The sequence below is a fragment of the Pelobates fuscus genome, chromosome 8 (genome assembly GCF_036172605.1).
Source record: "Pelobates fuscus isolate aPelFus1 chromosome 8, aPelFus1.pri, whole genome shotgun sequence".
Classification (NCBI taxonomy): domain Eukaryota; kingdom Metazoa; phylum Chordata; class Amphibia; order Anura; family Pelobatidae; genus Pelobates; species Pelobates fuscus.
Genome location: NC_086324.1, coordinates 155,601,450 through 155,615,364, shown reverse-complemented (window position 1 = coordinate 155,615,364; position 13,915 = coordinate 155,601,450). Strand labels below are relative to the sequence as shown.

Sequence of the window (13,915 nt, the reverse complement as noted above, 5' to 3'; positions counted from 1 at the left end):
GTAGAGAATGTGTTTATAGGGGAATGTAGCAAGTGTGTGCATACAGGCTATAGTGTGTGTGTGTATAGGTGATGTAGTGTTTGTAGAGAGTGTGTGTTTAGGGGTGTAGTATGTGTTTGTTTTCAAGGAATCTGGTGTGTGTATAGGGGATCCAGAGTGTGTGTGTGTGTATGTATATATTTATATATATGTATAGGAGTGTAGTGTGTATTTGAAGGACCCAGAATGTGTATAGGAGATCTAGTGAGTGTGCGTATATAACGGATTCAGAGTGTATATAGGGATCTAGTGTGTGTATGTGTGTAGATGATCCAGAGTTGGGTAAAGGATATAGTGTGTGTCTGGAATGTAATGTGTTTAGGGGTGCAGTATGTGTGTGAGGGGTGCTGTGTGTGTGAGGGGTGCTATATTATATAAATATGTTTAGAAGTATTGTGTATGTGTGTGATGCAGTGTATCGGGGGGGGGGGGGTTGTGTGTGTATGTGAGGGGTGCAGCATGTGTGTGTGATGGATGCTGTGTGTGATGGATGCTGTGTGTGAGGTGTGATGTGTGTGAGGGTGGTGTGTGTGTGTGAGGGTGGTGTGTGTGTGTGAGGGTGCTGTGTGTGTGAGGGTGCTGTGTGTGAGAGTGCTGTGTGTGAGAGTGCTGTGTGTGAGAGTGCTGTGTGTGAGAGTGCTGTGTGTGAGAGTGCTGTGTGTGAGAGTGCTGTGTGTGATTGTGTGTGGGTGCGGTGTATGATGTGCTGTGTATGATGTGTGTGAGAGTGTTGTGTGTGATGTGTGTGAGAGTGTTGTGTGTGATGTGTGTGAGAGTGTTGTGTGTGATGTGTGAGAGTGCTGAGTGTGATGTGTGAGAGTGCTGAGTGTGATGTGTGAGAGTGCTGAGTGTGAGAGTGCTGAGTGTGAGAGTGCTGTGTATGATGTGTGATGTGTGTGAGAGTGCTGTGTGTGAGTGATGTGTGTGAGTGTGATGTGTGTGAGAGTACTGTTTTTGATGTGTGTGTGAAAGTGCTGAGTGTGATGTGTGTGTGAGAGTGCTGAGTGTGATGTGTGTGTGAGTGCTGAGTGCGATGTGTGTGTGAGAGTGCTGTGTGTGAGTGTGGTGTGTGTGAGAGTGCTGTGTGAAAATGTTGTGTGGGTAAATAAACAAATAAAAAACTAAGGGGGGAAAATAAACAAATAATAAAACCGGGGGGGGGGGGGGGGGGAGGGAGGGGGGGTAAATAAACAAATAATGAAAATAAGGGGGGTAAATAAACAAATAAAAAACTAAGGGGGGTAAATAAACAAATAATAAAACTAAGGGGGGTAAATAAACAAATAAAAAAACTAGAGGGGTAAATAAACAAATAATAAAACTAAGGGGGGTAAATAAACAAATAAAAAACTAGGGGGGGGTAAATAAACAAATAATAAAACTAAGGGGGGTAAATAAAATAAAAAAAACTAAGGGGGTAAATAAACAAATACAAAAACTAAGGGGGGTAAATAAACAAATAAAAAACTAGGGGGGGGGTAAATAAACAAATAATAAAACTAAGGGGGGTAAATAAACAAATAATAAAACTAAGGGGGGTAAATAAAATTAAAAAAAAACTAGGGGGTAAATAAACAAATAAAAAAAAAACTAAGGGGGGTAAATAAACAAATAAAAAACTAGGGGGGTAAATAAACAAATAAAAAACTAGGGGGTAAATAAAAAAATAATAAAACTAAGGGGGGTAAATAAACAAATAAAACTAAGGGGGGTAAATAAACAAATAAAAAACTAAGGGGGGTAAATAAACAAATAAAAAAACTAGGGGGTTAAATAAACAAATAATAAAACTAAGGGGGGTAAATAAAATAAAAAAACTAGGGGGTAAATAAACAAATAAAAAAACTAGGGGGGTAAATAAACAAATAAAAAAACTAAGGGGGTAAATAAACAAATAAAAAAAACTAATAAGGCATTAAATCCCCCCCTCCCTTCTTACCTTTAGCCTGGGAGGGGGGGGACAGGCATTGTGGTACCTGGGAGAAGGGGACCGGCAATCGCACACGATCTCTGGTGATCCAGTGGTGAGTGAACTCTAGCCTAAGGGCTAGAGTTCACTCTCGCGAGATCGGGGGCGTTGCCATAGCAACGCTCCCGATCTCGCGAGAGGAACCCGGCGGAGCTGCAAGATAGAGCTCCGCCGGGTCCTCTCCCTCCCCAGCCGCAGGTCTATTTAAGTGGGCCGGTGAGGGAGATCTCTGATCTCCCCACCGGCCCGCCATGGACTACAGCAGGGCCGGCGCTCGGATAGTGCCGACCCTGCATAGACCGGCAGGGGAGATCCTGGGACCTTCCCCTGCCGGCCTCGGCCCCTGGCCACCGCGGCCCACCGGGCATTTGCCCGGTGTGCCCGATGGCCAGTCCGGGCCTGGGTACTGCACTCTCCATGACATCACTGGAGGAGGAGAGCTAAGCAGAGCACAGGGAGCCTCAGCTCTGAAAAAAGGTGAGGTAATACTTTAAACCCTTTATATATGGTGTTAGTGTGGAGATGGCCTAATACCACTAGAGACAGATGTGTATTCCTAACACTATAGCGTTCCTTTAATTAAAACAGACAAGAAACATTTTTTTTTCCCTATTTCTTATATCAGCTTGATAAAGGTCTGATAACAATGACAGAGCAGAGACACCTGCCATGAAGGTGACTCAAAGAGTTTAGGGATGCTCCCGTGCATTGCACAGTGCTGTGATGTAGCAGAGGTTTATACCTCCCCGTTATGGATTGCGGGCTGCTGACATGCACAGTCTGTGGAATATAGAGTGACGTATGACATCATATCCCTGTACACTATGGCTCACACAGACACTGTACAGAGAGTCAGACTGTAATGAATGAATAACAGATCCATGTTCCAGTGTGTAGGGTTACCTGGTCTCTTAGGAACGTGCACATGCAGCGGCTGAAGAAGGCTTCTCGGGAAGGTTTTGCAAGGTAAGTACATTCTTAGATACTTGGACAGTTAGGGCATCAGCACCAGGAGTACGGACATTTAAAGGGTACAATTAAGGTTAGAATCAGATTTCGGTTACGATAGATGTATCCCTAAACGTATTGTAACCCTTAACCCTAAATGTCCTAGTTCCCGTGTTGTTAGCATGTATCTTTCTGTCTTGTTGAGTATAGGTTTGTAAACCCATTATGTGTATGTGTGCAAGAATAAGTCTCCTGACTGTACCATTTACATATTAAGACCAAAAAGCAATATAACTCCAACTTCCATGACCACGTCTGGTTTAGAAGTGGTCATGGAGCAAGGAATCTGTATGGGCGGTGTTTTTGCTCATAAAGAGAGTCTATACTTCTGTCCCGACTCCCAAGGGATACTCGCACCGCCGGCACACGTGACTTAGGCAGCCAGGAACATTCAGGAATGCTTATGTTAATTCTGTGCAAAAACAACATTTGTCGTCAGCACGCACTGTGCACTGACAACAGACGTAATCAGCTTTGACCCTTGTAAGTAGCGCTGTAAGTGCAATTGCAAGGCGCAGCTTGTATATACCCACCCTTCTTTTGGTATGCTCCCTCCCCGCCTCCTTACATTGTAAAAAATTTTTTTTTATCTTTTATCTTTTTATTTTTTTATCTCACCTCTGTCCACAAGACAAATTTCTTGAGAAAATGTCTGCATGCCCTGTGATAGGATATCCAGCCATTTGGTACATTACTAAGGAAAGTGAGTGTGTGAGAGATTTATACCCTGCATTGCCAAGGGGTTGAAGCAGCAGTGGACCCCATTACCATGTTCTGCCTCTATACCTTGTAAAAATAAAATTAAAGAAACATGGGAACTAAAGCCACATGAGAAAGTGTTTCTTCGCTAAACATTGCATTGTGATATCTTTAAAAGTGACCTGCAAAATTTAGGCTGACATAAACAAAATGGCAGAAAAAACAGTTTTTGGTTGGGTTTTCCAAATTCACCCATTTTGCCGTTAATATTGGTTGTCAATCCACAGTTTAGCCTTGACATTATATTGCATTCTGGGAGCACGTCTCTTTAAGGGTTAAGGCCTTGGCTGCCTGGTGTCGCAGGGAACGCGCTAAGCTCGGTCTTACTCGCTATCTCCAGCAGCTCGGTGATAAAGTGACAGATGGAGTGGAAAAGGCTCCCTGTAAGATGAAGCGCAGGGACCCTCGCAGCATTTAATAGGAAGGAGAGGTGTAATCTAATACGTGTTACGACTTGGCTCGGTCCCAGCCTGTGATTATCTGACTTGTTGAGCAGGCCGCACTATTAGGTAATAAAGTGAAATGAACAATAAACTGGAAAGTGCACTCATATTTGCAAGCCCTCTGGTAATTAGTTTTTATGTTGCAGTAGCTCCAACGATATGGTTTAAAAACTTAACTCATTAGGTGCCTGCAGCTATCACAGTTCTTCAGCTCCTGTGTAAGAGAATGACTTTACGCCAACATTCTAGAACATCTAGAACCTTAAGGCTTTCCAAATCATTTTCACTTTTACAAGTACCCTCATGTAGGAATTTATGCTGTCGAGAGTTTGTTGTGGTCAGTTTACAATGAGGATAATTCTGAAAAAATTAACTTGTTTGGCTATTTTATATAGCTTTACTATTTTGGCATTAAAATCGACTTTCAGTGTTGGGATTGGTCACAGTAATTTGTTTTAGTACAGTGGCGTACACACAATCCATGGGGCCCTGTGCGAAACTGATCCATGCCCCCCCAAAAGACAGACACACACACAGACACGTACATACAGACACACATACGTACACACAGAGACATATACATACACATACATAGCAACAAACAGACACATACACACATAAGACACACATACATTCAAAGACATATATACAGACAGATACAAGCAGACAAACACACATACATACATACATACAGACCATAGGCGTGCGCACGGGGTGTGCCGGGTGTGCCTGGGCACACCCTAATCCCCGCGGCACGCCTATGCATTGAGACCGGCAGGGGAGATCTCAGGATCTCCCCTGTCGGCTCATGCAGAGCCGGCGCTATCCGAGCGCCGGCTCTGCGCTCAGCCTCCCCTCACCGGCTCACAGGCAGTGAGGGAGGCAGGAGAGGACCCGGGGAGCTATTGCCAGCAGCTCCGCCGGGTTCCTCTCGCGAGATCTGAGCGTTGCCGCGGCAACGCTCAGATCTCGCGTGAGTGAACTCTAGCCCTGCGGGGCTAGAGTTCACTCTCCTCTGGACCACCAGGGATGGCAGCAGCAGCAGGATCCCCCCTCCCAGGCATAAGGTAAGAAGGGAGGGGGGATAACTGATCTGCCCCCACCTCCACTGGACCACCAGGGACAAGGAACAAGAATCCCCCCTCCCCACATAAAGTAAGAAGGGAGGGGGGATATTTAGTAATGTACCCCCACCTCCACCCCCCACAATCACCCACACACATACACACATACACAGCACACACACATACACAGCACCCACAGACATACACAGCACCCACACACACATACACAGCACCCATACACCCATACACAGCACCCACAGACATACACAGCACCCACAGACATACACAGCACCCACACACAGCACCCACAGACATACACAGCACCCACAGACATACACAGCACCCACAGACAGCACCCACAGACATACACAGCACCCACACACAGCACCCACAGACATACACAGCACCCACACACATACACAGCACACCCACAGACATACACAGCACACCCACAGACATACACAGCACACCCACAGACATACACAGCACCCACAGACATACACAGCACCTACACACATACAGCACCCACACACATACAGCACCCACACACATACAGCACCCACACACATACAGCACCCACACACATACAGCACCCACACACATCACCCACAGACACACATCACCCACACACATACAGCACCCACACACATACAGCACCCACACACACATACAGCACCCACACACAGAGCACCCTCACAAACAGGACCCTAACAAACACACAAAACACTACCAGTACCCTCACACCCTCACACCCTCACAGCACCCTGACACACAGTACATTTACAGCACCCTCACAAGTGCACACACACACACACTTTGTGTGTGTGCTTTGTGTGTGTGTGTATATATGTGTATATATATATATATATATATATACACACGCCGCGTGTGCTTGTGCTTGAGGGTGCACACCCTAATGCAATAGGCTGCGCACGCCTATGATACAGACACACACACACACACACAGACACATACATACACACGTACATACAGAGACACACTCAAACAGACAGATACACAAACACATACATACAAACAAACAAAAACAGACATATATAAAATGTTTAAGTCACCCTCCTGCTTCCTACCTTTTAGGTGGAGGAGGGTGACTTTCCCTGGGGTCCAGTGGTGGCTCAGACTGGTGGGAGTCACAGTTCCCACTCTGATCCCTCTCCTTCCTCCCACACGGCTCTGTCAGGTAGCTGGGAGGAGTGATGGGCAGTCACTTCCTCCCAGCTGTGATGTCAACACAGGGGGCTTGGTTGCAATGTTAAAGCGCCGCAGTGCTGACTGGGGCCCCCTGGAAATTCATCTCCATCTGGTGGACCTAACAGCATGGGCTACCCGATAGGCCCCTTGAATGTGCGGCCCCGGCAGTTTGCCCGCAACACATGGCGGCGGGCACCTGGTCGCAGGGGTCCGCAGGGCCTCCGGGTCCCCTGGAGTGACTGCCTGGTAATTAATTGCTGACCTGGCCAACTGTGACCATGAGTTTGGTATGCTAATACAATGTTTCTCACCCTGCCTGTTCTGACTATGGCCAAGTTTGTTTCAGATTTCAAGGCTGGTCAGTCCTGCTTCCAGTTGTTTCTTAGCTGACTTGGCCTGTTTTGGGCTGTAGAACTGACACTTCAGCTTCCGGTTGTCCTACCGCTGACTGGATGTGTTCTGTTGCTGAACTTATTCCCACATATTCCTAAGCCATTACTATTCAGTATTACCATACAGTGGATATGTTGGCCTTCAACCAAGTTCCACCAACTACCATTGTTCAAAGGCTTAATCTGTAATAATACTACATACTTTTCCAAGGTTACACTTCTTCATACACCTGAGCCGAGTTTGGAATTTGGATGATAAATAAATCAGTTTGGTGTTACTTTTCTTTCATAACTAAGATGGCTGGGGTGTAATTGGGAGACTGTATCAGCCATGGATTATCTCCTAATTTTGTAAGAGTGGGCGGCTGTACCAGTCATGGATTATCTCCTAATTTTGTAAGTGGGCGGCTGTACCATTCATGGATTATCTCCTAATTTTGTAAGTGGGCGGCTGTACCAGTCATGGATTATCTCCTAATTTTGTAAGTGGGCAGCTTTACCAGCCATGGATTATCTCCTAATTTTGTAAGTGGGCGGCTTTACCAGTCATGGATTATCTCCTAATTTTGTAAGTGGGCGGCTTTACCAGTCATGGATTATCTCCTAATTTTGTAAGTGGGCGGCTGTACCAGTCATGGATTATCTCCTAATTTTGTAAGTGGGCGGCTGTACCAGTCATGGATTATCTCCTAATTTTGTAAGTGGGCGGCTTTACCAGTCATGGATTATCTCCTAATTTTGTAAGTGGGCGGCTTTACCAGTCATGGATTTTCTCCTAATTTTGTAAGTGGGCGGCTGTACCAGTCATGGATTATCTCCTAATTTTGTAAGTGGGCGGCTTTACCAGCCATGGATTATCTCCTAAATTTGTAAAATGTCACACAGCATATCAATTAAAGTTTGCAGTGGAACATAATGCACAATATCCTGTTACCGGCCTATTTACTCACCTGGGAGGTTTTTTACCCAGAAAGGGGTTGAGTGCAATGAGTGACGTTGTTGCGTTATCATTGGCAAGCAGCTTCCCCGCAAGGTGAATGACCCACTCATTCTGTTCATACGTCTAGTGTAAATCCACATAGGAGATGATGGTTGGAATATGCAAGGGAAAAGAAAATGGTGTTATAAAAATGTAAAACATTCCACTCCACAAGTCTCATCCAGAAACATTATTTTACAACATTCAACTAATATAATGTTACTCAAGGCATGTAGTGGCTGTAATGGTAGGAGTATCCTGGCTTGGTTCTCTGGTAGTGGGGGCGAACAGTTTTGCAGAGCTGCAGAAGCCATCGCCATTTATTGGCTACGAGTGACAACTGACCGCCTACAGCCGAAGAATGACATTCTGTGCAATGAACTTTGCAGTCTACTTCCAGGCTGGCTGATGACACCCCAATAACGCTACCAAAAGGTGGAACTACACCATCGACAGCAGAAATGGTAAAACCTGTATGTGCAGCGTCTCATACAGCAGTGCTGCACAAATAGACTCCTGACACCATAACCACTTCAAATCACTGAAGTGGTCATGGTGCTTGGAGTAACCCTTCAAGCAGGGAGAATAAAACTAAAGCTTCCTAAAGCAATAATGGCAAACTCTGGCTCTGCAATTATTTCAAAAATACATTTCCCATAATACTCTTCCAGCAAAAAGAGACTTAGCATCATCGGAAATGTAAATCAGACAAATCTGCAGTCCCAAAGTCAGTTATCATTAACGGTCTTAAACGTGCAGTTCCTTTTGTAAAACAAACAGGGTGCGACGTATCGCCACCCTGCATGACCCTCTTTGAGAGAATCACTGGAGATATAGCCCACAGTTCTAAATGCTGTCAGGGGACATCCAGCCCCAGCTCTTGAAGATGCCTAGAATGTCAGGATGTGATGGTATAAACCATTGCCCTCGCTCTTTATTAACGTGCTCTGGGAAGAGAGATCGGAATCTCTGAGGAATAGATTTACAAAGTTTTCACGCCAGATCATTGGGACAACATGGATCCCAATTGTACATATTATGATTATATAGACCCCGCATCTCCTGTGGTATCTGACAGCCTGTAGGTACAGTAACTGTGTGATGGCAATGTTGAGGGATCTAGTATTGCCTTATGGGGGGCGGGGGGGTGGGGGAAGATGTTTCTAGACCTGAAAAGAAGGTTTTCTAGAGCAGAAATCCTCCCTTAACTCACGCTGCATGATGTCTTAAGCAAATTCTGCTTTACTTTCTACTCTTAAAGCTTGTTAATAAAACAATTTAACATTCCATATAAGAACCACAATAAATAAATAAATAAAATCCTGCACACTGTTTCCCATGCAGAACTTGTCTGTGATGCGTAAAATTGTCCATGCAACTCTTTAACCGCCCTCCTTTTTCCAAGGGTGTAACGTATAGTTAATGCATGTTCCACCTGGTATGTTAATATTAACCACTGGGTGCAATAACACATACCCAATAGTAGATATATATGAAAAAAATAAAAGTATTAAATTGCCTTTTCTCCCAAATAAACATCAATTTCCTCCCAAATCTCCTCTCCAGTAGCTTTTTATACATTCGAGCCGATCAGTTGCATAAATGAGAGTGGTTTCCTTTTTTATAAAAACTCCAATATGTTTGTAAGCCGAGCTTTTAAGGGCTTTAATAGAAACGTGCTTAAGCAGCACCAAGGTGGACGTGAAAGGCCTTCCCTTGAATCAGCAGGACGCAGTGAGCCCATGCCAAGCATGCCCACTCAGGACAAATGAGTCACAGCAGCCCTGCTCTGCCCACTCCCAGTGGGAAGGAGGAAGTGAGAGCCAGGGCTGGATACACGAGTAACGCAACAGAGACTTGTTTATTGAGGGAGCCGAATCCCCTGTCGACAAATGGAGACACAAAGCTGCGGAACGTGCGCTTGGCGTACAATTCAGCCATCGGTTATTTGCTCCCACACCCTCTTACTTTTGACAATAAAATCTTGTTTGGTCATGTTAATATCACCTTGTGTCTGAAGTTCCCTATACCTAACCTCTCCCTCCCCTCGCTGCCCAGAAGCTGTGAGACAGTTTGGAAAATCAGAAGCATTTCTGATTCAATGTTCTATTGGCGCGACTCACCTTTTTAACATTATAGCATTAAGAAACAAAACTCTATCCATTTCAGCTGCCAAAGGGATGTTAAATGTTCTCAGTGCAGGGGTCTACCCACTACACAGTGAGTTGTGGCAACCTAACAACTGATTTGCCAAGTTTTAATCCAAACGGGCAAGTTGTATAAATAAATAAATAAATAAATATATATATATATATACACACACAAGTTGTCTGTAAGACTTTTTGGCTATATTTTTTTAACTCTTTCTATGAACTCTCTGAGTGCCAGAAAGATATAGCATTCTACCAGATTCTATAAAACAAGGACTGATTAACTCTTTGCTTGGAAGGGAGTTACAATCATTTAAAAGAACAAACAAATAAAGTTCCTCTCCCCAATATTAAAAAAAACTAACCAATTGCATTGTTTGCGCTATTAGGCTTTGTTTTTCCACTGTGATGTAACTGTATCTGTCGCAAGATTTAAGTACTGATATTTATGTCTACCTATAAATCTCTCTCTTTCTATTTATAGATATATGTACAAACACACACGCACACACTCATATTTACAATTCTAGTTTTAGCAGGGGATTTCAGTAATAGTTTTAAATTCAGAGGAGCCTGTCTGCTGTCGTTTATCTGAAGGCAATTTAACAAACACAGCGTTTTTTGGCATCGTGTTGGATTTTGGAAACACCAGTCTACCCAGAATCCTCTGTAGAGCCCTCACTGCAGACTCTTCGTATTTTATACAAAGTGGCGGAGAAGCATGGTTGGATGGTGCTGGCTTGTGTCAGGATGTGAGGTGAGACTTAATCGAGCTGACGGCAAGCAGTGAAACAGTAGCGCATTGTTTCATTGCTCGTTCCTGGATGCCATCAGGGTGGGATGAAACAAAGTATTAAATAAATAAAATTAAGCTTGTGAACATTTACACCAGGCTTTGTCTGCCATAGCTTGTGAAAGGTGGCATGGCACGGGTTACTTTGCTCAATAGGTTATCTTAGTGTAGGGGGCAGCAAGGCACAGAATATTTGGCATGACCCTGCATTTGGAAACCGTAGCTTCATTAAAGAGTGCAAGGCTGATATCAACAGATTGTGTACATTGGATCTGCACTTGCAAGTCACTACCATGGGAGTTGGGTAATGGTTTTCACTATTTGTTTAATGTCTGTCACAGGCCTGGCTCGGAGATGAGCACCCAGGGGATCGGTTTTGTTTTGATGTACTTGCTACTGCCAATGACCTCTGGTCAAAAACAGAAGACACATGATACCAGTGAGAGGCCACTGGCTGTGTAGTCAATTGGAGCCTTGGCACTGTTGGGCCCTAAAAGTAACTTTACACTCTGCTTCCATAATAACACAAGCATTTGTTATCTTACCTGCAGATAGGAGGAGGGATGGAGAGGCCACTCTGCCTGGTGCTCCTGTTTTGGGCTAGGGGAAATGGGGAGGGCTGTGGTCCTTAGACAGCTAGCCCTGAGGCTAAACTGTGGATGTCCTGTGGCAGTGAAAGTGTCTTGGGCAGAGACAAAAATAAAATTTACTATAAATATTTGCCTTGAACACACCCTGCCGCACTAGCTCCGCATATTCCCACTTTGCTAATGTAAGTTTATGAAGATGCGTTATGTCTGTGTGCACTGTGTGATGGCCTACTGCTGCTTTAACACAGTAAGGATCAGGACACTGTTATTGCTGGATAAATCCTCGCTACTCTCCCTAATAACACACAGTTATTTCCACTCTAGAGGGTTCACATTTGTTTTGCTTTGCCAGGGAAGAAATGTAACTCTTTCAATGACAGAAAGGTATTCTTCTTTCTTTTTTTATTAAAATAATAATGTAATTAAACAAAATACTTCCCAAAATAGAAATCTATACTACCCTCAGTATATACAAACAGCCGGGGAGGATGACAAAGATGGGTCTGAAACTATCTAGGCCACGAGTTCCCTTCCGATCGCATTGAAAATATGGACTAGGAAACACCTCTAGTGGCTATTTGAGTGACTGCGCCTAGAAGTTACTAGGAAGTAATATAAACACTGCCTTTTCTCAGGAAACAGCAGCATTTACATTGAAAAGCCTGCAGGGCTAGGCTATACACAGCAGGACAACTACATTAAGCTGTAGTGGGGTCTGGTGACTCTAGTGGCCCTTTAAGGTCACAAACTATATGCTCTGTAATCTAACGTTACAACTGTACCCAGAACATTATCGTTTACAAACTATTGCTGCCTATTTAAAGACTCAGAAAAAAAGGGTTAACATGCTCACGCAGTCCCTCTGGTGGCCGGTAATAAAACTGGCAGTGTTATAATACACAATCGGAGAAACAATTTCAAACTCTTTCATGCAAATTAATCAAAATACGGTAAGTGAGCAGAAAATGACAGGCAATAAGAGCTTTTTCTCCATTGTAATCTCCCGTTCAATGGCAAAGGTTAAACAATGTAATACCGCCCCTTAGAGTAGCAATGATGTACAGTCTTGAATCTCAGCCCTAAATTGTGGGTTCATCAGTAGAACAGGTTTCTGTGGGCTTGTTGGCTGTGGGGATGTCACATAGCTATCAAACAGCCAAGAGGAAAGTCTAATATTTCCGAATGAACGAGGAACAAAACAAGGTTGTTTTTAGATCTCTAATAAAGTAGAGAAATTAACCAGATGAAGGGTTCTCATTCATACGTTTTTTTTTGTTTATTGTTATTGTTTATATATATATATATATAAAAAAGTAAAATGGTGGGAAAAATAATCAGGTAACATCAGTAAGGCAGTGTCGCTGTCTTCTGCCAATACCAAACACAGTGAGTATATCAGACTTATGTGCAGTAGACTAATTAGTAACATAAACTAGGATATCGATAATCACAGGCACAGAGTAAAATAAAAAGTAAAGAGGTAAAAAGGAAGTAAAAATGGATGCCTTGCTGCTGTATATTACGTAAAACCATATAGAGAAGGTATCGATAAGCAAACAAATAGACCTATAAAACTATACAAAGGTGGTCAGGCTCATATTAGCCATGGGCTCCAGACCGTCATGTACTCATGTTCCTTTCCTAGAGCTGACCAATGTATCTCTTCATTACACTGTAGAACCTCAACCCTTTGTACCCTCTGCTCTTGTCTGTGTCTGTTTCCACAAGTGTGGGGTAAGAGTGCTTGCAGACCCCACTAACATCCATAGCAGTGCCTGTTTGTGCGACTCTTTGAAGGTCCGCAGCCAGCCCAGTAGGGCAAGAGAGGATAAGATATTGTGTGAAGAAGTTAGGATTTCACCTGCCACAACAGGGTGCACCACATTTGAAAGTGGGCTAGCTCCCTCTTGCTTAAGCGAGGGAGCACCTATGTTTTTTAGATAGTGACTACAGCCAGCTAAATAGGTGTGTCGGTTCTACTGGCCGACATGTGAAAAATCGGTGGTACCCTCCCATCTACCAGGATCGAAAAAAAATTTTGATAGTCATTTCCCAGAAACCAAGTCAGTGTGGTGTGGCCCATCAATAATGATAAGGCTGGATTGCCCACAAGGGGGCACAGCAGTAATCTCTCACGCCTCTACAGCTTAAAGGGACACTATAGTCACCAAAACAACTTTAGCTTAATGAAGCAGTTTTGGTGTATAGATCATGCCCCTGCTGTCTCACTGCTCAATTTTGTTCCATTTAGGAGTTATCTCAATAGGTAACTACATACTATAAATTAAAGCTTATAGGGGGGCGGGGCCTGACATCGAACCAAGATTGCCGCTTAATCCTGTTGTCCTCCAACCACCTCTTGTAAATTAACAAAAATCCAGCAACCTGTCCCGATCATGGGGAAGACACACAAAGACTCGGGCTCCCAGAGGGCCACAGATCCCAAAAAGGGGTCTCTTACCCCCTCTCTGCAGCATTACCTCTCCATCCCGCTGGAACTGGCCTCCCAGCCTCGGTCAG

General features: G+C 44.0%; 1 protein-coding gene across 1 annotated transcript in view; it reads right to left on the bottom strand.

Moving 5' to 3' along the window:
• LMF1 (lipase maturation factor 1) overlaps positions 1 to 13,915 on the bottom strand; it is a 240,044-nt gene that overhangs the window by 3,266 nt on the left and 222,863 nt on the right. The window contains exon 10 of the mRNA XM_063430459.1: positions 7,834 to 7,946. Within this exon, the coding sequence (XP_063286529.1) occupies positions 7,834 to 7,946 (113 nt within the window). The remainder of the gene's footprint in view (positions 1 to 7,833; positions 7,947 to 13,915) is intronic.